The sequence below is a fragment of the Athene noctua genome, chromosome 2 (assembly GCF_965140245.1).
Source record: "Athene noctua chromosome 2, bAthNoc1.hap1.1, whole genome shotgun sequence".
Taxonomy (NCBI): Eukaryota; Metazoa; Chordata; class Aves; order Strigiformes; family Strigidae; genus Athene; species Athene noctua.
The window spans coordinates 58155220-58182603 of record NC_134038.1 but is presented as its reverse complement, the minus strand read 5'-3'; the positions used below and the strand labels follow the sequence as shown (position 1 = coordinate 58182603).

Genomic DNA, 27384 nt, shown 5'->3' with positions numbered 1-27384 from the left:
CATAATCCATCTTTGCCTTGACTTTATAAAACATCTAAAGGTAATTATTCTTAGCTTCCAATATAATAATTTCAGAAGAAGGATGTCTTAGACAAAATTATGTATAAGAAAGGTCTATATGAATTATTAGAAGGTCTGTATGGATTATAATGACTTTCATTTCTTGTTTGTTTCTAGATGTACACTTAGGTTCAGATTTACTACAGAGTAGCAAGTCAATGAGGGATATGCTGGTGTAAATAACTGGCCTTAATCTCTTTTAAAGTCAGGTTACATCTGTAAGACTATTTCCTCCTCCAACTCCTGTTTTATGTCTAAATGAAACAGTGCAGGGATACAGTGTATCTGAAAAAATTTCCAGTAATATGTAAGTGATTTTCCTCTAAACTTTTGAAATGCAATATTAAAAACTGGTGAGCCCTTGTGCTTTGCATATATATTTCTACATTTGAAAAGTTAATGCAAAATACTAATATTCCATGAATGCAGAATGTCTTGTCCCTTTTACAAATAGTAAACAATTACACTAGGTGCAAGGCAGGAGAGAACCAGCACTGGATTTCTAAGTTTCTGCATGTACCTATAAGAACGACTCTATTCTACAGTAAAGGAATCATTAAAATATTTGTTGTCTGAAATGTTAAGTGTGACTCTGAAGCATGCTGAGCAGCTGAAGTAACACTTTCGAATCACCCAGTGTCTCCAGAAATCCTGACTACGTGTCACCTGGTGGATGTAAGTATTTGTATCACAGAAGACTGTTATTTCAGTACAAAGACACTGATAATTTTGCTGAGTTACAGTGATAGTCACACCATGCCCTGAGCTTCACAACATCACCAAAGTTGTGTGCTCTTGTGCCAGTAGAGGCTTTGGCCTCTGTTTTCTTAAGTTGGGCTCACTGGCATCATCTGGTGGTATTCCTCCACAAGACCAACATTAGACAATGCTTAGCAAGAGAGAATATCTATGTTTCACAGGAGAACAATGGGTTGCTTATTGCAATGGACAAACAAAAGTGATGGAATTCCGATTTTAGTTCCATGTTGTCTGACAGCCTGGGTAATAATGCTTGAATTCATTTCAGAATAGAATAAACCAGTATTTCCACCATGAATATATCCAATTCACAGTCTTATAAGTGCCATTAATGTCACAGTATTTTGAAGGACTGCTGCGTCACTGATACAGCAACAGTGCACTTTCATATATAGTTCTGCTTTCTCAAATAACCTTAAATTCAAATACCACCGTTGCCTATTTATGGCTAAAAGAAAAGCACTGTTAAAAGACACAGACCTTTCACACTTAAAGATGTTTCCATCTTAATGTGATAAAGTTTATCCTTTCCCTACTGACCTCTTTAATACCTTAACATGATCTTTCTGTGCAAAGAATGTGTCTGTGAACCTTTTTACCTTAGCAAATATGTCTAAATAAATGTTTTTCTTTCCACTGACTAATACTTTGATTTTGATTGTGACAGGTGGCTGGAGATACAGACACTCAGAAATTTGAAGATAATTTTTGTGAGTCTTTTGCATAGGTAATTTTTAATTTAAAAAAATATTCTGGTCTCAATGTTAATCTGTTTTATATATATGTATATATACATAAAATATTATTGGTCCACCATTCAATTAATACTGAAAATTAAGACTGCATGGAAGTATATGGATAATTTTTTTTTCAGATAGTATTGGCACATATCCATTAGTGATGATTTTGACTTTAACTCCCAGGAGGAGGAAAGCGCTCCTTTTGGAGCTGATTAATGTTCCATGCTGCAAACCGGTCATTGTTGAGCCCGAGGAGTCTTTGCTTCCCTGAGATCAGATAGAAAGTTCTGCCTATGGAACATGGTTTTGGCTGGTTTTTTCCTCCTGCAAACTGAGTTGTGTTGACAAAAAATGTTGACAAAAATTCAACAAAAAATGTATGTATAAATGTTGTATATTAGGGTATGCACTGACTGCGGGGTGATTGAACAGATTTCAGTAATTGTATAAAAGTGACTGCAGTTAAGAGCCTTCTGAACATTAATTAATTCACATACCATCTGTATGAGGTGTGTCTGTCTGTCTACCTTGTTACCAGGCTGCACTGCAGTACATTGTTTGTATACACAGATTTCATACCAGTATACAATAGCACATGATCCTTTTTTGTAAGTAAAATAGTAACATTTAGTATGCCAAGATACAGAATTCTGCTTCTTTGTGTTGTGAAATACATACTTTCCCATTCTGTGATGAGAAAGGGCACACTTCAACCTCCAATCCATTTTACTCCAAACTTCACTGTATAAATACAATGGGCTGTAAAGTACAGAAGTATAAACCCACTATTGTAATGCATTTTAAAATTAAAACTTTAGGAGCAAACCCCACAGAAGTCCAGAGTTAGTGTCAACAGTTATTCCCCTTTTGAATAAAAGTAGTTCTTTTGAAACTTGAACACAGCATGCATATAAAATGCAGTATCCTATAGTGCTATTGTCATGTCTGGTGCATGGACTGAAAGAAAATGGAAATTCCTCTTTCCACTGATGGCGAATGATTTGTTGCATTTCTTAGTGTTGGGGAGATGTTTTATGAAAGACTTAACTGTAACGCACTGTAAAATGGAAACTGCTGTAGGAACTGTAGTTCTGACTCCTCTACATTTTCAGTCTTGGGGATATACTGAAAGAGAGCACATTTTTGTATACAGTTTCCCTACTGCTATAAAGGAAAAAAATAATTTAAACAATCTTGTTAGCACCAGGAAGTTACCAGGAAAAAAGGTGCGGTCTGTGTTAATTTGATTTAGTGGCTTAAGTCTTATTTCATTATTCAAAGATCCCCTTGTACATCTCTAGTGCATACACTGAACATACCTTGTTGGGGGAACAGCATAGCTCTAATACTAATAGTAGAATAGCTGGTAGTGAGTGATATTTTTATTGCTTTAATTGGAGCCATTGCCGAGAAGAGCCAAATTCTAGATGAAATATGGAGAATACTGCCTAGTATTCTAGGCTCTAGGTAAGTGTTCCAATACCTGCAAATTTCTTTAATACTGTGAGATTAGCTCGTGTTATCAAAGGCAAAATATCAGTCCTTCAGCACGTATGAAACATGCTGATACTTGTTCTGTTAAATCTGACAAGCTCAAGAAGACACACTGCAAATGAATCAGCCACCGACCATTTTCCTGGAGTTTACAGCTATTTCCGCTCTTTATTCTACCAGAAAGCACCATGTGAGACCAGGGCAGCAAGCCTGGAGGTATAAAATGTTCTCCACCAGTGAGCCAGTGAGGGATGCAGCCACACACTGGGATAGCTCTGGGAAGCTGAGCACCATTTGTGTACAGAGGAAGCACTCGCTTTTTGGCGCACAAGCATCTTTGTGCCAGCGTTCATGAAGAAAATCTTCATCTGTTTTGGATGCCTTATTACGGATGCACTTATGTACTCTGTAATGTATGTAGTGGAAAACATTCAGAACATTTTACAACAGCTGGCAGGGAAAAGAGTCCACACGTTTAAGCGTTTTGGGGGATTTAAGTTTCTGGCTAACGTGCTGCACTGTGTTATGAATGCTCGCACTCACACGGAGAGCTGCCGGACACGCATGCTGAGCAAAGTTTCATCTGGCAAGCAAAAAAAAATGAAGGGGGGACAAACTCCAGTATACTTTGTGTCAGTCAGTACGTGTAGTCAAATAGTTTTTAGGCTGCACTTTGATGAAAACTTTGACCTGGCATAATGTGGCACCCTCTGTGAACGGAACTGTCCTGCCTGCCCCTTCGCTACCCCTTTCGGTGCCTTAAGTCAGCTGCTTGTGGTGGCCAGGGGCTTGGGAAAATGATCCGTTTGTAAAATAATCCCTTTTTTGTTTACTGGGGTACTTTACAGGCAGATCACTTCACTGATCTGGTCCACTGGAAGAGTTCAGAAATGTTTGTACTGGCACACGGGCAGCAGAGGAGGTGGGGGAGACAGGATTGCTGCTCCACACACACACTGCCAGTTTAACACGCTTGAACTACAGCCCAAATAAACCCCCAAACTGCACCCTGGGCACAAACAAGAAGTTGTAAATGGGTTTCTGCACGTCTCTCTTTCCACCACGCTCAGCTCCCAGCTTTGCAAATCGCTGGTGTGTGCCATTGAAGCCGATGCATAGATTTCCCTGCTCTGCTGAGCTCCGGGACGCCAGAGCACACCAGCCCTAACTGGGTCAGAGGCTTTCTTTGTGTGCGCAAGGCTGAGCTGCTGGGAAACCTGGCCGGAGCCATGCAGCAGCTTCTCACACTCACTCCTCTCCCAGAGCTATGGGGGGGACGGCGTTAGGGGGCTGAGCTTCCACCATACTTGATCCCCTGCCAGTATAAGCTTCCTTACAGGGCTTACAGCCACAGCAGAAGTCCAAGTAAAGCCCCGGCTGCTCCCACGGCTGCCAAGGCTAAGCGCCCTGGGACCCGAGCAGTGCCACCAAGCTCCGCATCTGTCACTCAGATCTCCACTGTGCTTAGAAAGCTGGGGGAGGGCAAGTAAGAGACAAGTGAGCCTATTAGTATTTATTATTTGTATTATTATAGCACCTTAGTGCCTAGTCGTGGACCAGAATCACATCCTATTAGCACTGTGCAAACCCAGAGCCAAAGTACTACAGTCCCTGCCCCAGAGGGCTTACAATCTCCATTTCCACACAGGGGGTTACAAAGAATGCAGGGGTAATAGGAAGCAGTGACAAAATGCTGATCACTGTAATGGATAGCATTGGTTTTCTGGTAAGAACCATCAGTTCTTAAATGCTTAGTTGGGTTTAGACATTCTTCACACAGTCAATACTTTGTACTTCTCATGAAAAAAAGCATCAAGAAATCACAATAGAATTTGATGTTACATTCAGTGAAAACCACTTTTCATTGCAAGAAACACATGTAAGGTTATTTTTTAAAAATATTGTTTAGTTTGTACGCTCTAAGCAAATATCTGAACACGTTTACAACACCTACACATTTCAGTGTATAAAGAAAGCTAAACATTTTTAAAAGACTTACTTTATTGACTCATTCCTCTTTGCACTCTTTTAAAAAAGAGATACCTTTTAATTCAATTTTTAAAAAAAAAAAAAATAGAAGTGATTTAATTTCAACTACTTTTCTGGATACACTTGTATTTTCCCTGTGCTCATGATTTAAAAAAATAATCTACACAGAAATTATCATCTTGGTGGAACTAAAACCAATGCTAGATACACGGATAGAGAACAACTGTGTATTTAGGAAATGTATGTAACTGATTTTACAGGTTTCTCTGATCAAAAAGTGCAATTACAACTTTGTGTGAGAAGGGTATGTGATTTACAACTTTTTGCAAGCAAATCTTATGTGCATATTTTTAATAACTTGCCTGGAAGGGGCCCAATTCTGCTGTTCTGCTCAAAGTTTCTCTAAAATCAACAGCTCCTTGACACTGTGCTCTTATTCCACTGGCCTTCTACTGTGTGTCATAGTTAATACTGTGAATAACTCAGTGGAGTTCAATATTCCTGGTTTTAACTATAATTACTCTATGGTAGTAAGTGTTTGCAGGTTTGAATATTTTACAGAGGCCCATAGGACAGTATGATTTATCCACATGCGAGGGATGAAGGGACACAAGAACTAGCTGAACAGTTTGTAAAATCATTAAACATTTTCCATGATCAGCTCTGTTATTTGTCATTGGATAGCCCCCACGAAAATCACATAAGTAACCTCTACTCTTTACCTGAAAATAACTTCCAATATTAGCTTTCTTCTATGCATTCTCTAAATTGCTGTAAACATCCAGGGTACCCATACATATATACACACATGGGTATGTGTGTGTATACATCCATATACATGTATAGGTGCATATATGTACACACATACACACAGACATACATATACATGGATATATAGCTATGATGTAGTTAGGAAACAATAATGTTGTTTTTATTGTATTCTTAAGTATCATAGAACAAGGGTATTATAGGCACACATCTTAACTACTTGTCCTTACTACAGTCCTAAAGCTCATTTACCTGAGATCTGCATCTGTAAAAATAAAGTTCCATTTTTAGCTGAATGTTACAAAAGACTAAATATCAGCTCCACAGATAGGAAATTACAACTTAATTTTGAGACTAATCTACTACAAGTAAAATACGCTATCTTATAAAAAAGATACTGCTGAAAGAGATACATATTAAAAAGGAAACACAATTCTTAGAGGTTTAAAAATCTCCTTATGCCTTCCCACATTGTAATAAATTTATAAAAAATATTTGACACAGAAAATCTCCACAGAAAGCATCCTGCTGAAATCACATACCCTTTAAGCCACCTATTTTGCAAAAGTTACATAGTTCAGGAGGGCAGACTCCATACTGTAAGTATTTAATTTTCATCATCCCGTCTGTAGTGAATAGTTTGTATTTCCTGAGCTATGAACATAGCCATCTCTCTGGTGCCCGCAGCAATCACTCGGCAGGACATAAGATCCAGAGGTCCCCCTGAGGACAAGACGATTAATGAGAACTGTTTTACGTGATGTAAAAAGGCAGTGTATTCTTAAATATAAACCATGCTGTAATTAGATAGGTTCAGAAACATAGAAACAACTTCATACGTAGCTCCTTTTGGGGTGGGAAGGCCATCCTAATTCAGCAACCCCTATCAGCAAAAAATTATTTCAGAAGATTCTAGATACAATGCCAAAGTATGCAACAGAAGCAGCAAACGCAATAATCTAACAATAAATGCAATAATCCCTTCTTTTAGCAACAGAAAGGGATTGAACAGAAATTAGTTCAATCAGCATACTCTTATTCTTAATCCACCATATCTTTCCAACAGTATCCACATATTGGTCATCAGTAAACCATTACTCTGAGATGTGCAGCATCTAAATGAATAAAATAGTAATCCAGAGACTGTGCTGTCCTTTACTCTGAGTAGTTCCTAGACATGTATGTTCAGACATGTATCTGAGTGTCCTCCTTTATTGGGAGGCTGTCTCTGCCAAAATCTGTTTGGAGTCTGAGTGTATCTACCAATCTCCTGAGCTAGTTCTTTACTATACATCTGATGCTTTAAAGGAATTACTCAAAGTCATGCTAATACAGTTTGACTCAGAAGACCTTTGAGGTGATGAAACCCCAGGCTGTAATTACATCAGCGTGTTACAAATAACCAGCAAGAGTCTAGTGGAGAGTACAGATGTTTCTACAGAATATTGCTAGAAATGAGATAGAGCCACAGCAGGACTGTACTGAGGTAACACTTGTTGCCCTGGAATAGTCACTCAGTCCCCAAAAGGTCAATGAAAACAAGGATATTTTTACTCACCTGAAGTGTCTATCACAGTGCCACCCGCCTCTCTAATAATGACAGTTGCTGCTGCCAAGTCCCAGCAGTGTAACCCAAACTGGTAATAGGCATCTGCAGCGCCGGATGCCAAATGGCACAGGGCCAGGGTCGAGCTCCCGATGACACGGACCCTAAACCCCGCGAGAAGGGGACACAGAAATGTAAAGTAGAAAATGCCTCTGATTTCAACCTATATGTTGAGATCACAAAACGTGCAACATACTTGTTTGGGGTTTTTTTTTGTTGTTGTTTTTTAATGACTTTTGGTCACAAAAAAGAGACATATATTGTAAAATATCTTACCCGTGTGCTTGGGCCTTGAGCAATCTCTCAATGTTACCAAGGAACAATTTCAAAGTTGCAGGGTCACGTTTTGGACCAATTTCTGTTAAAATTAAGGCCTTCGAGATATCTGCAATGTAGGTAGTTGTTTTCATTAATTCAACAGCTCCCAGGTAGATTGTGGAAATTTGTTTTTAAATTAAACACTAATGGACTTTCACAGAAAAGCAATTTTCATGTCCCTTTTTTTACCCCAAACTCTTTCATAGGATAAGTGACAACTTTGCATAAATATTCAAGCAAGACTATCTTTCTCATATCAAATGGTCCAATCAACTAAAAATAATCCAGTGACCTAGCAATAATTAACGATGCTAATCTAATCATATTTGAAAACAGGATTTCTTGAATAGGGAACTTTAATGTAATTTGTTAACAAATGATAAACATTTGGAAATACAGTAAGAGGAAAGAAAAGTCTCTACCTAAACCCCCAGTCATCCAGTAATAGCTCCCCTTTATTCTGACATTTCAAAGACTGACGACACCTTATGACTGAAAAAAACCCTTTTTTTATCACAAGCTAATGCAGTATCTTAATTAATAATAATATAAATGTTATTTTGTATTGTGCTCAGCAAGGGCACTTCTGACCTACACCAGATGAGGATATCAGCCTGTGTACAGTCAAAGGAAAGACTCACAGTGACTTGCAGGGTGTTGAAGCAGTCCTCACGTGAGATCTGAATATTGCTAGTGTATAACAACCATATGCCAATGTTGGTGGAGATGGTTGATCAAATGCCAAGTGTCCCTGCTTCTGCTGTGCCAGCTGAACTTGAAGGCGTTAAAGGTATGACAAAACTCAAAGGTTTAGGTGTTGATTACTTAGTAACTAGGCTGTGCCTAAGTGTTAGGTGTCACCTTCTACCCCGGGTTAAAGGCTAGGCATTCATTCACATAGGGAATGTCTGGCTGGTTATTACAGCTAATTGCGTAAGTTGAAAATTCTTAGCAGAAGTAGCAGAGAGGTTTTCAAAAGCAAATTAGGCTGGAGTGAGACATCATTTAATTAAACATGCTACCAATGAATTTAGTACTGCAGAGGAACATTATGGATTCAAGCAATGCGGTAAATGGTTGGTGAGTAACAGGTATGTAATGAGATTAAAAGTTACAGGATATCACAAAGCGTAACTGTAGGAACATAGATTTAACAATTGCTTCTTAAATTACTGCATTAAACCAGAGAAACACCAATGCAGACATGCTGCAGGGTATTCGTCGTTCAGCCACCACCAAAAACTCTGGATAGAGAAAGCAATCTGCCTCAGATCTTTTTGCATAACAAACTCAGTTTATAATTACAGAACATTTAATGCATGCCTCATTGCTGAAATGCACCAAGCATTCACACCACACCAGTCATAGATAGGTCATGACTAAGACTATTGTACTTTTGAGTTATTAAATATATTTCTAACGCATAAATGGATCTCTTCAATTTTCATCAAGGCTACAGGTAGAAATTGGATGGAGAGACTATGGCAAGGAAGAGGGAGGTCTCTGCTTAGGAAAAGGAGCTAGCTGATCACAAGAATTGATGGGGTTTCAGGAATTCGAAGTGCAGGAGAAAATTTACTGACTACTTCTCTCTGTGATAAAGGCCAGAAAAATAAGGAGGCTTGGTAGAAGAGATTTAACAGTGATATGAATAGATTTATGAGGAAAAGACCAATTCTGTTGACCACAGAAGATTAAAAGAAGGAAAATATATTTACAGTATTAGCGCATGTAAGGCCTGATCTGAATCTAAGCATGAGAAGAAATATCACTCAAGATCAAAGGGAAGATGGATCCTTCATTTAAGTTTATCTTGACTGCTTTTGACTTCCATACCAGACCTCTACAAAATTTGGCATTGACAAAGAACAGTGTTTGCCTGGACTGTGATTTCAAATGATTAAATCTGAACAATGAGTGTATAGCACAGATCAATGTTACACAACAGTCACACTTCCTGAAAACGAAAGGCATGAAATTACATGACAGCCTAGGTCTCCAACAAGTCATGCATTGGTGAAGGCTGCTTGAGTTCCAACGGTAGGTACAGGGAAACACCACTCTCTGTTCCAGGGTTGGTTTATTTCGTTGAAGCCACAGTCCTTACAGGAAAAGAACAACTGGGATTTTATACACTTAAGACATCAATAGAAGTGAGACTAAAGAAGATCCATCTTCACTGGTGAAGTTGCCCACCACCAAATGATGTCCCTCAAAACAAAGGAAAATTTCAAAGCATTTGGAAGGGCAGAAGGTCCACTTCCCTTGCTGTGTTCTAGACACCCATGTAGTCTGGATGTCCAGAGAAAGGAGGACAAAAGTGGCATGTGCCAAAATTTCCTTGCTCAACTGGAAACCAGATTTCTTTGCAAAAGTGAGCCAGGCCATTTCAAAAGTGGCTCAGCCAGCCCGACTGTGGGCATCACTAGTTTTTCCTAATAGTCTCTGCCAGCATGGGCTTTTGTGCAATATGAGATATTTGAGCACTTACAAAAATGTGATGTATAATCAAGGATTAAAATCTTAGTGGTCACTGACTTTACAATTTGCTCCATCTCTCCAGACAAGGAGACCCCGGATCACTATTAATTTAGGTGAATAGCTGAACTTCCCAAAATTTCAGGGAAGTTCTGATACAGGGTCTGCTTGGGGCACTCAACAAATCTGTACGCTAAATTGCTTGAATTTACTGTGTTTCAAGTTCATCAAATCTCTTTCTGAGGTGAAAATTTTACCATCTCCTGTGTACAATGATGTACATTTTTGGCACATGTCTGCTTCTGTCTACAGCTGTGTTATATTCTCCTCTGAATTTCGACTGATTAAAAGAAAACTTCTCTACAGACATCTGATTATTGTTATCTATTATAATTAGGTAAACAAACAGATCTATGATTTGGTTTACCAATAAGAGAATTCCATTAAAGTGTTGACTACGTGTTGCTAGCTATTTGTATGTTGAAACATATCTCACACACAAAAGCAAGCTGTTAAAGAACCCCTAATGAAGCATGCATCCTTTAGTTTACTTCACTGTTAGCGTGTATACCTACAGACATAATACACTTTATGATGCACAAGTTTATTGGAAAATAAGTAAATAATGGCTGCCATAGTACTCTAAATTTGATTCACCATTCCCATTGCATCTTGCTCATAAAAAGTTATGCTAGTGTACAACTGGAATGAAACTGGTGAATCTACTCATTCTTCCTTATTTTAAACAATGGTTATGAAGCAAAATAATTTAGGATTAAGTAGTTCATATTCAGATGTATATTTTAAAAAGAAGACAAGGAAAATTGTGATTTCTCAGAAAAAAACAAACACATAACAACAAAATTATCATGCAGGTGAAATACTTTCCATCAGGATAATGATGTTCATTATCCTAATGATGATTTGCAACAACTCTGAAACAAAATTAACATATTCCTTTTAGAGTTCTAACAAAATCTAGACCAACCTGTCTCTTTTGATACCTGAAGCCTTTTGTCATTACAAAATGCCCCTTGACCTCTTCTACCAGTGTATAATCGTTCTTCAGTGCAGTGGTAAATTACACCAAATTCAAGCTTTAAGATTTTGAAAAGGAAAGAAATGAATGCAACTCAAATTACTCATCATAAATATAAACAACTACTAATGGCAGAAAGATCAGCAATATTTTAATTTGTACATGAAATTAAAGATTATATTGATGCTAATAAACTGGAATAATTTTACTATTACTGTGATATTGAGATACAGGTCATATAAAATTCAGTTTATAAAAAGAAGTTAATGCAATCTGTTCGTGATCTTCTTACTTGCAGCTTGTTTGTGTTCACATTAGAATACATTAAATGCCAGGTTGATTTCAAATTCAGTTTTATTTTTTTATTGAAAGTATGCAAGTCCTCTAAGGCCAGATTCTCCATGCTTTACTTCCACTGGTGAGCAGTTACACCTAGAAGTAATCCCACTGATTTCGGCTGGACCCTGAAGTTTTACAGTCCAAAATACATAGATATGATCTGTCAGGCATCCAAACTCAGAAGTCATGGCACATGGTTTATTAACAGTGGATGCTTTTATATGCACTTCACCTTTCACGATGCATTTAATTTGCCCACCTTTTCAACCAAACTAGTGCACTAGAGTCACTTGTTCAAACGTTTCTGTGCAAAATCCTTTTGTTTACACATAAAAGTGAGAATATCATGAAGTCACGGAACTCCAAGTGGAGTTGGAAGAGAAATACCAAATATTGTGACCCTCAGTGAAAGCTTGAGAATGAGTAAGACTGGAATTTTTGTGGGAGCATCTGTTTACCAATGAGAAGAGGGTCAGAATTTGACCCTTGATTGAAACCCAAGGTATTTAATATTTCCATTACTTTAATAGGTTTTACCAAAAGATTTTAAAGCACTTTACAAACTTCAATGATCAGCTCCTAAAATCACCCCTAGATAAGTACTATTAGAAATAGTTTATTTAGAGTTGGACAGATACACAAAAATTAAGTGACTTGACCAAGGTCACAGAAGAAATTGGTAACAAGGTCAAGAAAACCTCTCAGACGTTCTAGACTTTTAATCTTTTCCTGCTGCCCTCCTCCATTCAATCATAGGTGTTCATCAGAAACAATTCAAAGGGAATAGACTGTCTTTGCCCTATCATGGGGTCCCATCTAAACCAAAGGGTTTTTTGCAGGAACACACTATTAATAGACTCCTTCCCTGAAGACATCTGCAGGAATTTCTTCAGTACTGTTCAAGGCTTACATTCAGGCCAGTTCCCCTGTGTGTACTTTGGCTCCTTTTCAGCTTACTACTTTCTTCTGCTTTTCCCATTTGTTTACGGAGCGAGATTTAATATAATTCTTTATTTTTGTTTCAGCTTTGTTTAGTTTACATAACCCCAAAAATGTAGCGTCAAAATCATGATGGTGTTCTAGAAAACATATTAGAGCAAGCTGCCTGGTAATAATCTGTAGTATTCAAAAGAACCTTTGGGAATGAATAAACTTCAGAAAACATGGAAGTGTTTCTCTGAAGTTTCTATGTTTGAAAAGTCTAACTAGAGAAGTACACAACATTATTCTGTTTAAATCAGTAAGATCCACTAGCACATCTGAAAACTATGTTGTTACTACACAGAATTCTTGCTGGCTTTACTTACAGCTATACATACATTTAAGACCATGGAATTAGGCTGAAAGAGGCACATTCCTTGGAAATTTGCATAGCTATTTCTTCTGTATATGTCAAACTGTAAACCAGCAATATCTGGAGAAAAGGCACTAGCACGAACAAGTATAGCTAGGAAACTCAAAATGGCACGTATGAAGGCTAAGTATGTTTTTTTTCCCCGCTGTAATCAAGTTCTCAAGAGGGAAATATAGTTATTTTACTATGTTAAGAAAACCACAAAGGCAGATTAAATGAACTAGGCCCATAATTTTGCACTCTTCATAGAAATCAGTTCTGAATTGTCTCATAGCAGCAGTTAGCTTTCACAGATACTGCTAGCAGGAAAAAAGCAATAATAACAACGTAAGAAGACTGGGAGATATGTTTAAATTATGAATAGGCAGCACTATATTTAACTCATTATGGCTTTGTCTTACAAAACCCTGCTCACACCAGTACTCCCTTTTTTTCCCCGCATAGATTCTATAATAATTTGTAAGAATTGTTTTGTAATTGTCAGTTTGTGTATGTTTTGCAGGACTAAGATTTTAGACTAGGAGAGTATGATCAAATGCATTTAAAAAGCATGGAAAAACCTGAGTAATGGATGATTTTTAAAAAACTTATTTTATTTTATTTCAAGTTCCCACACGGTTTTGAGGCTTCTAATCAGCTCTCAGGTACCCATCTTAAAGAACATACTTCATACCTCTTTGTTAACAGCAAATCCAATGCTCACTGCCACTGTTGGAAATCTGTGAGAAATAACAAATGAAGTATTACTGATGAAAAATCTCTCAACTTACTCCTTTCACAACTCCCTTAGGCAACAAAACCCCACATGGAGCTCTGTGATTTTACTTGTGTCAAAATGCTCTTGACATTGTACTATTTCATCTTTGTCAGTCTCTTTAAATTTGCCAGTTCCTTTAAAAATATCATTTAATATCAGAGACAGCAAGACATAAACACAGGAAGACATCAGGATTTTTATACTAAACATATTACATATTTTAGTGATCTTTTTGATTTAGTGTAATTGAATCAGTTTAAAATCATTAATGTTGTTATAACAAGTCATCACTTTTAAGAGCACATTTTGTTCAAGTTCAAGCATCTAACACAGCAATTAAGTAGCATTGAGATACCTTGCTGCTGACATCAACATAAGGAGAAATCAGATCCTCCACTGTCCCTTTTGTCAAAGTGAGGATCATGTATTTAATTTGGTCCTTTTGACTGAAGTATAATTATCACATTTTAAACACTGAAATAAATTAATTTCTTAAAACCATGTTTAAAAAAGGGCTGTAAAGGTCCAGAAAATATTGCTAGAAAGAGAAATTTTCACTTAATTGCATGAAACACCAGCACATGACACCCCCACGCCTCCCCTTGAATTGCATGTAATTGCACCAAAAATCAAGGGAATGCCTCGGGGTTTTTTTTTTAAATACCTGCAGTTAAGTCACTAACTATAAAGCAGAACATATTTAAGTTTTTTAAGTAGAAGTATTATGAATAGTCATTACTTTACAACTCCTAGCAGTCAGATGATGCATTAAACTTTTGCATTTTTGCAGTAACAATCCCTAGATTCCTTTTTGCAGAGAGGTATTACACAGATCTAAACCCAGTATCTATGTACAACTTAATTTTCAGTTCTACTCTACATATAAGTAATGGTTGTACTTCCCAGGAAAAAATGAAGCATTTGTATTTGTAAGGGAGAAAACAGCACTACTAAAAGGAATGTATAATGACCACGTAAGGCCTTAGGCCAAGTGTCATCATAGCACAGCCTTGTTCCTCCAGTTCAGCTCATGTCTCTGCATGTTAATGTTCAGTTATATATAAATGAGCTGTGAGTCAAGAGCTTTGGGTCATTAAGCAATCAGCAGAAACTTTAGCTTACCTTTAGATAACAGTATAGAGCTCTCTGCAGCACAAACACACACTCCCTCAGATACACTACGTGAAGTACAAAAAGATAAAGGGATGACTCCTACTCATGAGTCAAAGGAACAAATCTACCACAGTAAAACACCTTTAAGAGGAAGGGAGGATTTTTGAGAAGTTACCTTTTGCATTGTCATGTATTTCTCAGTTCATTGTCCACTTACCTGTGCACAAAATTGCACGTTCCATCAACAGGGTCAATAATCCAGGTTGGACTGTCCGTGAGGACACATTTTGAACCAGCAGCAGTGGATTCTTCTGCGATAAACCTGCATTTGGTGAGGAATAAAACAAGTGTCCCAGAAAACTGGCTTAGATATGTGACTTGGAAAGTCAAACTCCATCTTCCTGTTTTTGAAGAGAAACTTAATTTATATATATATATATATATATATATATATAAAATAAATGTATATGTATGTATAAACAAACATATTGCTTTTTCCATTTGGGAATGGGGAACTTTCATAGAAATTCTGAAGGACAGTTATCAAATTTATAGCATACTATTTTACAAGGTAAAAAAGAACTCAATTTATGTTTACTTTCTCGATATACCATTAAGAGTGTAATGAATGCAGAAACGGATCTTAAGTGGCAATCCTGGAACTCTAGAAGAACTTTTTTTATGCAGAGTGTAATTTTATGGGATAGGCCTGTCTCTTCCAGTAATTAATATAAACTGCAAACTGTAGCCTGCTTCTCTTTTGCAGTCAAATTCAGTCAGCAGGAAATAATGCACTCTTAGAAAATCCACAATCTCACTCCTACTTGAATTTTTTACAGTAGTCTGACTCAGGAAATTAAAAGATTTACAAAGCTGAACCTTCTTTTTCCCATGACCCAGAGAAAATCAACAAATTCTTTTTTGTTGTTGTTGTTTGGATGCACAAGGCACACATTGAAATCTGAGCTCATCTTCTGTTCTGTTGTTCTGTTCCAATTTCTTTTAGTAGATACGCTTTTCTTTTTTTTTTTTTCCTTTTTCCCTGGGAAATGAACATCCAGTTCTGGCACATTTCCTCCTGACCTTAATTATTCCTACTCTCCCATAAACTGCTCAGGGTCTGCTTCTGTAAGAGCCGTGCAGGTGCTACTCTCACAGATTTGAATAAAGTTCTGTATGTACAGAAGGTGTAAAATCAGACTGCTAGTACTGAATCTAGCTTTTGGTTTCACATTTGAACAACTGGTAGTGGTATTCAGAGTACCTGCAAATCTCTGAAGAGAAAAAAAGTGGATAAAATAAGGAGCAAACACCTTTTGCAGAAACAAGCTGCTTCCCTAGGACTAGAGTAGCAGCTATTTTCTTTTGTGCCCTCAACACGCGCCACATGATCCCACATAACGCTTGCAATCGTGAGCTTAAAATGTTTTGCAGACAGAACAGGAAGAGGCTTCTTGAATTTTCCAGATGCTGCTTTGCCTTTCCCTCAGTAGAAAGGGACTATTTTGATGGTATTATGGACCCCCAGTCAGTGTGAAGAGGGAAGTTTGTTACTATTTTCATCTCTATTAAAGATAACAGCTGAAGGATGAAGCATTAGTGTGCAACTGAGAAGCAAGAAAGACTTGAACAAGTGTTTGGAAGTCCAACATAACACTTCGCAGATTCCTTGCTCTAAATATTCCACTATTTTTTTCTGGTTGGTGCTGTATCATTTAATTTTTGCTTTTACAAATCTTGTAATTAGCACCTAAACCCAATATGCTTTGGCTAAACCCATATGCTTTGGCTGTGCTGCAAAGGAAGCTCATCTTCTGACAGATGAAGCACTTCACATCCCATCTCAGATTGTCCATCTTCCCCAAAATTATGCTTCTCTGCCAGCTCCCCCAGCCAGAGCCTGAACTGTAGCTGTTGTCCTGCCAGTGAAAGAAAGGCAAAATGGGAAACTCTTTAAAGACAAGAGCATTTCTGTGTAAGGTGTTTTGCCTTCAAGTATCGTAAGTCTGTCTCTCATCTTTTCCTTACAGCAGGGTGCGACGCTGCAGTCCTCACATGCAGAAATGCTAATGTGAAGTCAGGGCACAGCAGTGCCATTAATGAAGTATTGATGTCCAATTTTTTCAAAATGGATGTAGGACAAATTAGGTGCACATTTTATGAAATATGGGCTAATAGGTTAAAATAAGTCCCTTGCTGTTATACAATACTGGGAACTGTGAGAGTCCCTCAAGGTTAACATCAGATGTGTTGCTCTATGGCCCTCTGTCCTGTAAAAACAGGCAAACTAAGCAAAACATTCAGCCTGAAGTACCAGAGGCCAAATTTTAGGAACAGCTTGAGAAGCAGGAGGGGTAGCCATGTTATTACAGTAGTTAAATTAATATGCCAGCCTGTCAGCTCTGTTGACCTCTCTTCAAATCTGGATTAAAGTTTTCTCCCACTGAAAATGAGTCCAGTAATTTTAGCCTAGCCTTAGTGGACATCTGTTCATACCATGGTGCCACTCTGAAATTCATTGTTGGAACAGCAGAGAAACTGTAGCACAGCATAAACTGCAGCAGGAGTGATAGCTGGTCAAGTGCAGGAGGTTCAAACTGGGGCCATCCCTCACCAGTCACCTTACGGGGGTCTGAGAGCTGAAAGCTGGGCAGCTTGACTTAGATGTCACCCTCTATAATGGCTGTGTCCTGATTTTAATGTCTACAGGACTAAGCCCACAATTAACACCAAAGAGGACAACTTGTGTGAAAATAACACAGGCAAACAGTATGATAGCCTTTCTCAACCAGTAGCCCTTCTGGCTGTGCCTATCTACATTTGAGAGATCTACCAGAAAAAATAATCCTTTTGAGAAGACTCACTCGGAGCATGTCAGAGTACCAAAGAGTGGGCAAAGATGAAAACTTGTGTGGAGCACGAATGAGGATGATACATATCACTTAGCCAAGCAGAGAGAAGAAGAAACGTGGGACAGAATCACATTTTTAACAGGTTTTCCCAGTATTTCTATTTACTTCTGAGTACACTTCCAACATCTCAAGACTCATCATTGCCAGTGTGCAAAGCACAGATTCTGGTGAGAACCCTTGTAATTTTTCTAACTCACAAAATGCATCCTTTGATTCAGGTAATGTAAGAATCAAGATGATTTAAGAGAAAAAGAAACAGAAATCTTCAGTGATGCTTTCAATTGTCAGATTAAGGGAAAGACTGAACACAATTTAAATGACCTTTTAATGTTTTCATTGCTCCTTAATTTGAACCTTGATTACTACTGTGGCATCCTCATTGTAAGTGTTTTAATCTAGTCTAGTTATATATAGTTTTAATTGCTACTATGGACTCCTCATTGCAAGTGGTGTAATCTAGTTAAATCTAATTTTAATCTATTGTTTAATCTAAATTCATTCACTGTCTGAACAAACTTCAACCAAACCCAAGAACCAATATCAGCAAAAAATAATTGCCTTCAAGAAACAGGAATTCCTTCATTGCCTTATAAAGTCAGAAGTTAACTGTACAGTTAGTAAAGTCAGAGAATTTTCAGTTCCTAGGTCTATGTTGATTTTATAAGTTTTATTCCCATTCTGAGTAACTCAAGTGCTTCTGATGATTCTCATCTTATGTGAAATGTGTAAGTTTTATATTCTCTGCCAGAATGTTCAAGGAAAAAAAAACAACAACGTAAGAGAGGAGATGAGAAAAGAGCACATCCAGCAATAGTAGAAGGAATATTACACAAATAATAGGCTTGTAAAGTCTGGCACTCTCTTGAGAATTGCAGCCAAGAGCCACATGTTATGCTGTACAGTACTGCTTCAGTATGTGATCACATACAACACGTATTTAGAAAGCCATATTTAGTATATAATGTTCTTTCTGCTCCTTCTTATGTGGGTTTTTTTGTTGTTTTTGTTTTTCCTAGCAGCATCGTCGACAATCAGATTAGTAGCTGAGCCCTCCAGATTTTCATCTTTGTTGATTTGTGTGCAGCACTAGAGTGCAAGGCTCATCTCTATCAGAGATGCACACAGTGAGAAGGAAATCATACAGTATTTAAGGGATACACAGGCTCTGCACTCACTCTGCAGGAAGATGAATTTTATCCTTGTCGACTGAAGTCAAATGTGGAAACCGATTGCAGAGTCTCTGCATTAAACCAAACCCGGCCAACTAATACAAAACCTCCTTCTAATCTGTCCATGTGCTAGGAGTTGTTATTTTCAAATTGACCACAATAATTCAAGATCTATTTTTAAAACCTTGAGTTGACACCCCATATCGTAATTTATAACCTGTTTATGTATACACATGAAATCATGATGATGATAAACAACCCTGCTTCTCACTGATTTTAGGATTCTATAAAACACAAGGTAAATGTGATTAAATATGGTACTTGTCCTGATCTGCAAATGCTTAGGTATGATGGCAAAAGAAAGTGAAGGAAAGGTCTTTGCTATCGTTAATTTCAGATATATTTCAATACATAACCTTAGCATAATTCTTATACAATAGAGAACAGATCACTGTTCTGAAAATCATGGAGTTCTGTATGAAACCTTCATACATGATGCCCATACAGGGGAAACATTACTATTAAATACATATAGTAAGAAACAAAACTATTAGAAAAGTTCTAAGTATAGGGAAGGGGTACATTTTAAGAAAAGAAATCCTATGAAAGTGTTGAACAGCAACAGGTTAATGTGTAAGAGAGAAATACAGACATTTAAAATTCTCTTTAAATGACAGTCAGATATACAGCTCTTAAAGGCAAAAGGTCACGGACAGTTTCTTTCTATAGGCACTCACCTGTGGGAGGGAAACTTCTCTTTCAGAACAGAAATAATTAAGTTTTCTACAAAATGATCAGTTTCTGTCACAAGATCTGCTGCAGATGTCTTTGTGGACACTTGTTTTTCCTCTGTTAGAGCTTTCCTTATAATCTGAAACAAGAAGTTCACAAATCAGATCTGTTGGCCACTCACCCTGTGCATGCTAAAATAATATATTTACTAAAAAATTAGAGGTAATCCTGAAAAACAACTGTGGGGCTAATTCTACCAGAGCCGGTTCTAATTCTTCTGACTAAAAATCCTTCTGGGCTAATGAGTAGCCTTTGGGAACACGGCATTTTGAGTCACTCTGCAAGAACCTCTCCTGACAGTTCAGAAAAGGATTGATGCATAGGATGAGACTAATGGAATAAAAGGATGATGGCAGCCATTATGATTTAGATTTAGGAAATTAAAAAAAATATATGTAAGGTAAGAAAGAGCCTCAAGACTCAGTAATTTTTCATGGAAACCTCTTCTTCTTTCTTTTTTTTTTTTTTTTTTAATTTACAGGGTCAATACTGCACTGTGCTCTTACTTTAAAAAACATGCATAAGGCAAACCCCATTGTTTGTTTTTTTTTTGCCAACAAAGACACACAAAGTTTATTTTTTCTTGTGTATATGGCATTTTGGAACTTTAAGTGCTGACCACCCACTAGTTCCCCAGGAATTGCTATATATTTAACAAAAACAACATTTTAGACTTTTCCCTAGATATAAAACCAGTGATCTAAACCTGGATTCTCTTTTGGAAAAGTCTTTATCTCGTTTTCAAGGGTTTTACTGTTATAAACTCAGAACTAAACCACATCAAGTGCAAAAGCACATATGGGAAAACAGTTAATAAAAGCTTTTTCCCAATTTTCCCATCTTCTGTTTTTTTCCACTCCTTCATTAAAAAGAAAAATAAGGGGGCAGGATGCAAAAGGAACTGACTTATTTTTTTAACTAGTAAAAATTCTAAACTATTTGAAATTATGAAAGCCAAACCAAAATTATGCACCACTTACTTGTATAGAATTATATTAACTAAAACTAGCACCAACAAGACTAATATTCCAAGTCTCTCTCATATATTTCAATTGTTTAACTAAATTTCCATTGATCAAAGTATTTTAAAACCATTAAGAAATGTTTGATGACCAAAGAAAAACAGTTCTGCTGCATTATTCGTGGGGAAGGGAATCAACAACTCCCAAATTTCAGTCTCAGCTCTCGGTTTTCATAGTATAAAATACTACATTTGAAGAGTGTGCTGATTGTTCTGACAAATAATGGGTATTTCTGACTGTTGCCTTAGTATGGAAGGTATCTGGGCTACTATTTCTGTTTTGTGAGCTGTAAAACATTAGTTACGCCTATTTACTGATCTCGTGAGGACAGGTTAATACTTTTTGGTTTGCGATCTGGCTAAAGTTCATTATTGCATATGAAAATACTAACCACACTTAATCTTTTTACTGCCCTCAATACCCTGCATGGTTTTCTTGAAAGTTTTACCACAGAAGCGTAAAAGTGCAGCTCTAGGAAGGCCCTTGGGCTCCTCTTTGGTCCAAAGCAAAATCCAAAACACTCAAGATGGTACCTTTTATTTTAATTGATCTTCTTTACTTTTATATTGTCTCAATATAAGTAAATGCCCTGCTTAGAACTGGACTCAGACCACATAGTGAAACAGATGAGGAATACACTCCTTTTGATAGAATTTCTTCTCAGCAGTGCCATGTTCTTGACTTCTGTTCAATTATTGAAGAGATTTTTTGCAGCCATCTAAATCAGTATGTGACACCATTCAGCAGGGGAGTGAGATCACATCTGAGCCTTGCGACAAAAAGAAGAGCAGAGGTGAAAGCTCTCTCCCATGGATGTGCTCTGCAGCCAGTTGCTTTTCGTCGTGTGTTCCAGTGTTTGATCTCTCCTTTCTGAACACAATCCTCTGCACCTCTGTGCTGGGTTCCTGTGGCAGGGTTTTTGCTGGGGGGGGGGGGGACACGACTACAGCGGTGGCCCCCTGTGAGAAGTTTCTCAAACCTCCCCCAGCTCCAAGTTGGACCTGCCTTTGCACCAAGGCTGAGCCAATTAGTGATGGTGGCTGTGCCTCTCAGATAAAGTATTTAAGAAGGGGAATCTGGGAGGAGGAGTGGGAGTTGTGAGAAGGAGTTGAGAGGAGGACACCTATGTGAACACCAAGATCAGTGGAAGAAAGAGGGAGGAAAGGGGGGAGGTACGCCAGAGCAGAGACCCCCCTGTATCCCATCCATGGTGAGAGGGCAGGGCCACCCTCCCTGCTGCCCATGAAGGTCCACGGTGGAGCAGATGCCGACCTGCAGCCCACGGAGGACCCCATGCCAGAGCAGGCAGCTGTGCCTGAAGAAGGCCAGGACTCTGTGGGGAGGAGCCCCCACTGTTGTAATGCAGCACCGGGAGAACCGCAACATGTGGGGGTGACCCATGCTGGAGCAGCAAAGGAAAAGCTGTAGCTTGTGGGAAGGACTCACAACAGAGAAGGTTCATGGAGAACTGTCCCCTGTAAGAGGGAAACCATGCTGGAGCAGGGAAGAATGCGAGGAGTGTCGTCCCCCCCCTGCCCCTGAAGAGGAAGGAGCTGTAGGACTGACTGTAACTCCCATTCTCTGCGCCACTGTGGGGAGGAGGTAGAGAGATCAGGAACAAAAACTGAGCCCAGAAAGAAGAGAGGGATGGGGGAAGGTGTTTTTAAGATGTGGTAATGCTTCTCACTGTCCCACGCTGTTAAGTGTTGTTGTTGTCAGTGTTTGAATTAAAGTGATGTTCTTTTTCTTCCCTGAAGGAGTCTGTCTTTTGCCTGGGACCATAATGTGTGATACACCCCTCCCTGTCCTTATCTCGATTCTCGAGCCTTTTCTTCATTTTCTCCTTCCCATTCTTGAGGGGGAAGGCGTGAGTGACTGACTGCATGGTGCTCAGTTTCCCTCTGGGCTCAAACCACAACAACCTCTCAGCACTGAATTGAGTATTTTTCATTTCTGATTCTTTCTCCAGTTGTTCATGACCATTTTTAACTTTAACCCTGTTCATTTCTCTAGTGACCTGCATGTGCCAGCCTGAGGGTCCAGTCACTTTGGAGGTGGGAATAGCCAAGGACGTGACACTGATAGGAAGTGGTGGCTGATGGCTGCCTTGCCCATCTCCTCCTCTGCAGGCTCATGCCAAGGGGCTGTGGCACATCTTATCCAGCCCTACGACAGACTGCTTCCACCCACCTCTTGTGCAATCAATGTGTTGAGGGGAAAACAGGCAAGAAGTCATGACACTGTGCTGAGGTCAGCAGCCACAAATGGGCACCACATCCGTATTAGCTCACCTGCAGTACCAGATGATGCTGCAAGATGGATGGACCCCTGCTGATTCTCTGCCTCTTATGAAGGGTCTGACAAAAGGGGTTCACATGCATTTGCACCAGCTTGTACTGGTATGCAATCCAAGCCAGAGTCCCACACAGAGATCATATTCCCTGCATCATTGATGAAACAGCTTTTATTCTTCATAAATTTACAAAATAGCTCAGAACAGTCCAGAATTCAACTTACACTGAATAATTCCTAAAAATCATCTGCCTACAGAGTATTAAGAGTCTGGTGCCTCAGAGTACTTTAGAGTATCACTCAGCTTCTCTCCTTTAGGAAGTTTTACAGTAAGGTTTGTAGACACCTACTGCAGTTGCCTGGTCTTCCCAGCTGGGCGTAGAGCTCCATAAAAGTCTCACTTGGTAACAGGCAGCAGGTAAGTGGAAGACCAGAGGAACTACAGGTTGATGAAATGAAAACAGCCAACTGCTCCTTATCACCATTGTACAATGGAACTGGCAACCAAGATGCTCTATTTTGGCTGTAAATGTATTTTACTGGGCTTTATCATTGTATTATAGGTTGTGCCTAGATTATGAAGATTTCACAGCAATTTCTAAGCAGCTGATTTTTGTGGTTATTTAGAGCAGAGACACCTAACACTTTTACCCCATGCTGCCCTCCTGTAATAAAGAATTGGCTGGCTCTTATCCTAATACACTGCTTGGCAGCATTTGGGGGTTTATACAAAGCAAGGGGCATTTACACCAGTACATGCATTGAAAACCACATCGCAGAGCAAGACCCAGGTTGCCCCTGCTCCCTTCTTCATTTCCCACTGAGCAAGGGAAATGGAGCTGCAAGGGCTCAGTGCAGTCACGGTCCTGGACTCTTCCCTCCATAATGCCTTTGTGAAATTAAGTCACACAGAGGAGAATGGAGAGGACAGAAGGCCAAGATGCTTTCTTCCCCAACACCTGCCAGGAGACCCAGCTACAGCGAGGTGCTCGTGTTAGGTATTTCATCTTGCTATACTGCTTGCACTCACCACACACTTCTGGGAGCTCCAAGATGGATTTACTTGCTTGCAGTACTGTCCTGAAATATTTGCTCACTGATAAAATCAAGCATCTAGATAAAAAGCATAACTACCTGCAAATAATTTAGGACCAATTTGTTTTTCTAAAAACAATCTGTCCATGTTCCATGGAAAATAGGCTTACAATATCACCTGGGAGCAGATATGGGGGAAAAAAATCTTGGCATTTTAGAATATCCGTGGAAATTTTGCCTTTTTTTTAGTGGGATTCTGCTAGGTCTCTTATGCCTCATAAAATTATTTGCTGGGGAAAAAAAAAAAAAGGAGAGAGGAAAAAACAAGTAGCTTGTGTGGACTTCAGCATGCTCGCTTCTAGTCTCAGTTTCTTACCTTTGTTCTCACCTGGAAGCACATCTACTCATTTTGGTGAAGTTTCTTCAATTGTAATTGCAGAGAACTGACCAAATATTACTCAGTGCTCTCAACAGCATCAAAGATGCAGAGACTGATCACGCCTGCTGTTTAATGAAAAGTCGTATTAAGCCAACAGGCATACTCTCATGAACATTGCAAGCAGACTTCACTCACCAAGAAAGCAGAAGAGAGGTTTGAAAAAGTGCAGTTATATGTGGCCTTATAGAGCAAATTAGACACAATTTTAATGCAGGTCAGTTACAGAGATTACAAAACCATGGCCAGTCTCATTATGAAATAGCCATATATATATTAAACGAGACACTGTGGTATTTCATAAAAATAATGGAATTAAGTAACAGGATGGGCAAGAGAGGCAAGGATTTTAACCTGGGAATAGAAGTTAACCCAGCAACATCACTTTTGACACATATTCATGCAATCCTTTATTTACTGGCCTTTTAAGTTTAGAAGAAACTATTCCAGAGCATAGATGCCTGTTAGAAAGAAGATATATTTTACTTATGAAACGTGATGCAGTATAAACCAGTCATGCAAGCCAAAAGGGGAGACTAGGAAAGTGTATTACTTGCTAACTTTTCCTAGGAATCCAAAATATTGACTTGCATGCCTTTCTTCAGGTGGGCCTCTGCACCACGACTCTTGTAGACAGTTTCTAATGATTCCATGACTTCCTAACCTGCCATGGTCCTGAGAAATGTAAGGCCTTAAAAGAAAGGCTGAAGTGGCAAAATTTCATGCAGGGATGGAGAAAGGACTCGGATCTGCGGAGGCAGAGACTATAAGATTTCTGGGGATGGAGGTGAAGATGGAGAGGTCTGAGGGATGGGGAGAGAGGCAGAAGAAAAAGATGAACTTAACCAGTGGAACTGACTGGTTTTGGCGACCAAAAGAAAACTCAATTTTATCAGTCAATTTGCAACAAAAGTCTAGTCCTATCAAACCTGTGTTACATTGTATTTTGTGTCCTTACCTCTAGCTTCTTTTGGGGATAGCTGGAAGTGTATTGACAAATAACAGATACAGCCCTACCTTTTCTTCCACAAGGATCCCTGATGGTTTTTGTAACTAAAAACATTCCTTAACATTACAAGTAAAACCTCTAACCAGTTCCAAAGTTCTACTTAAACAGCATCCTTGACTGTTTTAATTTGGTCTGCCAAGGAATCGGCCATTTCCTGCCAGTTGCAAGGTAGCAATGGCAAACTGCAAACTAAAAAGATGCAAGGATTAATCTTCTGGAATGTTTATTTCTTCCAAGAAAAGGTGCTCAGCTGTGATCTTCCGGGCGATTAAAATGGCTGGAGACGGTTACAGCTGTCTTCACAAATTGGTATTTTAAGAAATAAGGTGTGGAGGCTCAAGCAAGTCATGAGAGTCTCTCTTGTGAAATGGCTGGCAGAATGAGTATGCTGGAGAAACTCCTGTTTGGAGAGTCTGTGAGAGCATGACCTGTCATCCCGATTTGGATTATCCATTTATTTCCCGTATGACTAAAACAAGGCTCCTCTCCTCTAGCCTTCTGTTCATCTTTGTGTGTGTCTTCTACTAAGGAGAAAATACATCTAATAACACATTATAAGGAAAAGTTACAGCTTCTGGACTCAAGATAGAAAAGGGGGCTCCTCAAATGAGAGTCTGTAGGTACAAAGTGTGTTTCAAAACAGAGCAGAACGGGAGCGGAAGAGAAATACACGTTGCTGAGGCTTGTTTTACCCAATATCTCATCTGAACAATCTGCTGATCCCGCTTTTTGGCTCTATTAGGAGTCGGTGGAAGTTTTGCTGCTATACACAGTGGGGCCAGGATGTCTCCCGAGATAACTAACCTGCTGTGTTGAAACACGGATCTTCAGCTAGCCACTGCTGATTTATCCCTAGCAAGTGAATTTCAGTCACTCTGAAGACACTGGTTTATGTCACAAGAAGACAAAACCTCCGAGATGACTATTTTTCTCTGCACAAGCTGCTCAGAACCAAATGCTGGTACAGTAATGTGTAAATATGTAATATTCTGGATAAATGCACCACAGCATAACCCCTCAGTCGTACCAAAATTCAACGTTAGCATCACAGCACGCCCCAAAGCTTTACAGTAGCAGAATAAATGCTTGGTGCGTATTTGAAAAAGTTACTAAAGCGCCTTCACGCTGACAGATCTTTCCGCCTTATTTTTTCTCTTAATTAAATAAAAATAAATTCGAAAAAGTCACAAAATAAACCTGCTTTCACCTGAAGCGTCTCCTCGTCCTTATGCTGGATGCGGCCCCGAGGGGAGCGGCCCCGCTGCCCAGGGAGGCAGCCGAGGGCTCCGGCGGCGGCCCGGCTGAGCGGGGGCTGAGCGGGTGCCGACCCCCACCGCCCTCCTCCTCCTCACCAGCCTAGTGCCCACACGGCCCTTCCTCAAACTGCCCGGCTCTTTTGTTTTGGTTTTTTTTTGTTTGTTTGTTTGTTTTTTTTCAGGTTATGTTTAGAAGCGCACCCGCTACCACGGGCCGGGAGAAGGATGCTCCAGCCGCTGGGCATCCCGAGCCGCCCCCCCGGGCCCCTCCGCAGCCCCCTCCCGCCGCCGGGCAGCCTGGCGGAGCGGAGCGGGCGGCGGCTCGGTTCGGCTCTCACCTGCCCGGCGCGGCGCGCCAGCTGCACCGCCACCTCCGCGCACTCCTTCCAGGGGTCCCCGCCGCCGCCGCCGCCGGCCGCCACCGCCGCCGGCCGCCCTTCCTCCTCCTCCTCCTCCTCGCACGGCTTCATAGCGGCGGCGGCGGCTCCACTGCCCGCAGCGGGGCCAGGGGGTGCGGGGGGCCCGGCTCCCCGCCGAGGAGCGGCCGCGGAGGAGAGTGTCCGCCGCACACACCGCCGCTCGCCCGCCCGCCCGCCCTCCCGGTGCGCCGCGGCTGCCGCTGTCACTCCGCGCCCCGGCGCCGCCCC

The 27384-nt window shown here is 39.7% G+C and overlaps 1 protein-coding gene across 1 annotated transcript; it reads right to left on the bottom strand.

Annotated features, from left to right (window-relative positions):
* Window positions 1-5122: 5122 nt before the first annotated feature.
* Window positions 5123-27383, bottom strand: IMPA2 (inositol monophosphatase 2). The gene is made up of 8 exons (XM_074899251.1): window positions 27076-27383; window positions 19633-19766; window positions 15032-15136; window positions 13618-13663; window positions 11201-11309; window positions 7693-7801; window positions 7369-7520; window positions 5123-6533 (listed from the first exon to the last, which is right to left on the bottom strand). Exons 1-8 carry the CDS (start codon window positions 27205-27207, stop codon window positions 6418-6420), a joined length of 903 nt encoding a protein of 300 aa, XP_074755352.1. The 5' UTR covers window positions 27208-27383; the 3' UTR covers window positions 5123-6417.
* Window position 27384: the final 1 nt, after the last annotated feature.

Excerpts from the sequence above, each read along its gene's own strand:
- IMPA2 (XM_074899251.1), bottom strand. The coding sequence starts at position 27,207 with ATGAAGCCGTGCGAGGAGGAGGAGGAGGAGGAAGGGCGGCCGGCGGCG. Across the intron at positions 15,137-19,632 it reads GAGAAGTTTCCCTCCCACAG|GTTTATCGCAGAAGAATCCA; the intron begins GTGAGTGCCTAT and ends CACCAAATGCAG. Across the intron at positions 7,802-11,200 it reads TCAGGTATCAAAAGAGACAG|ATATCTCGAAGGCCTTAATT; the intron begins GTTGGTCTAGAT and ends CCTACATTGCAG.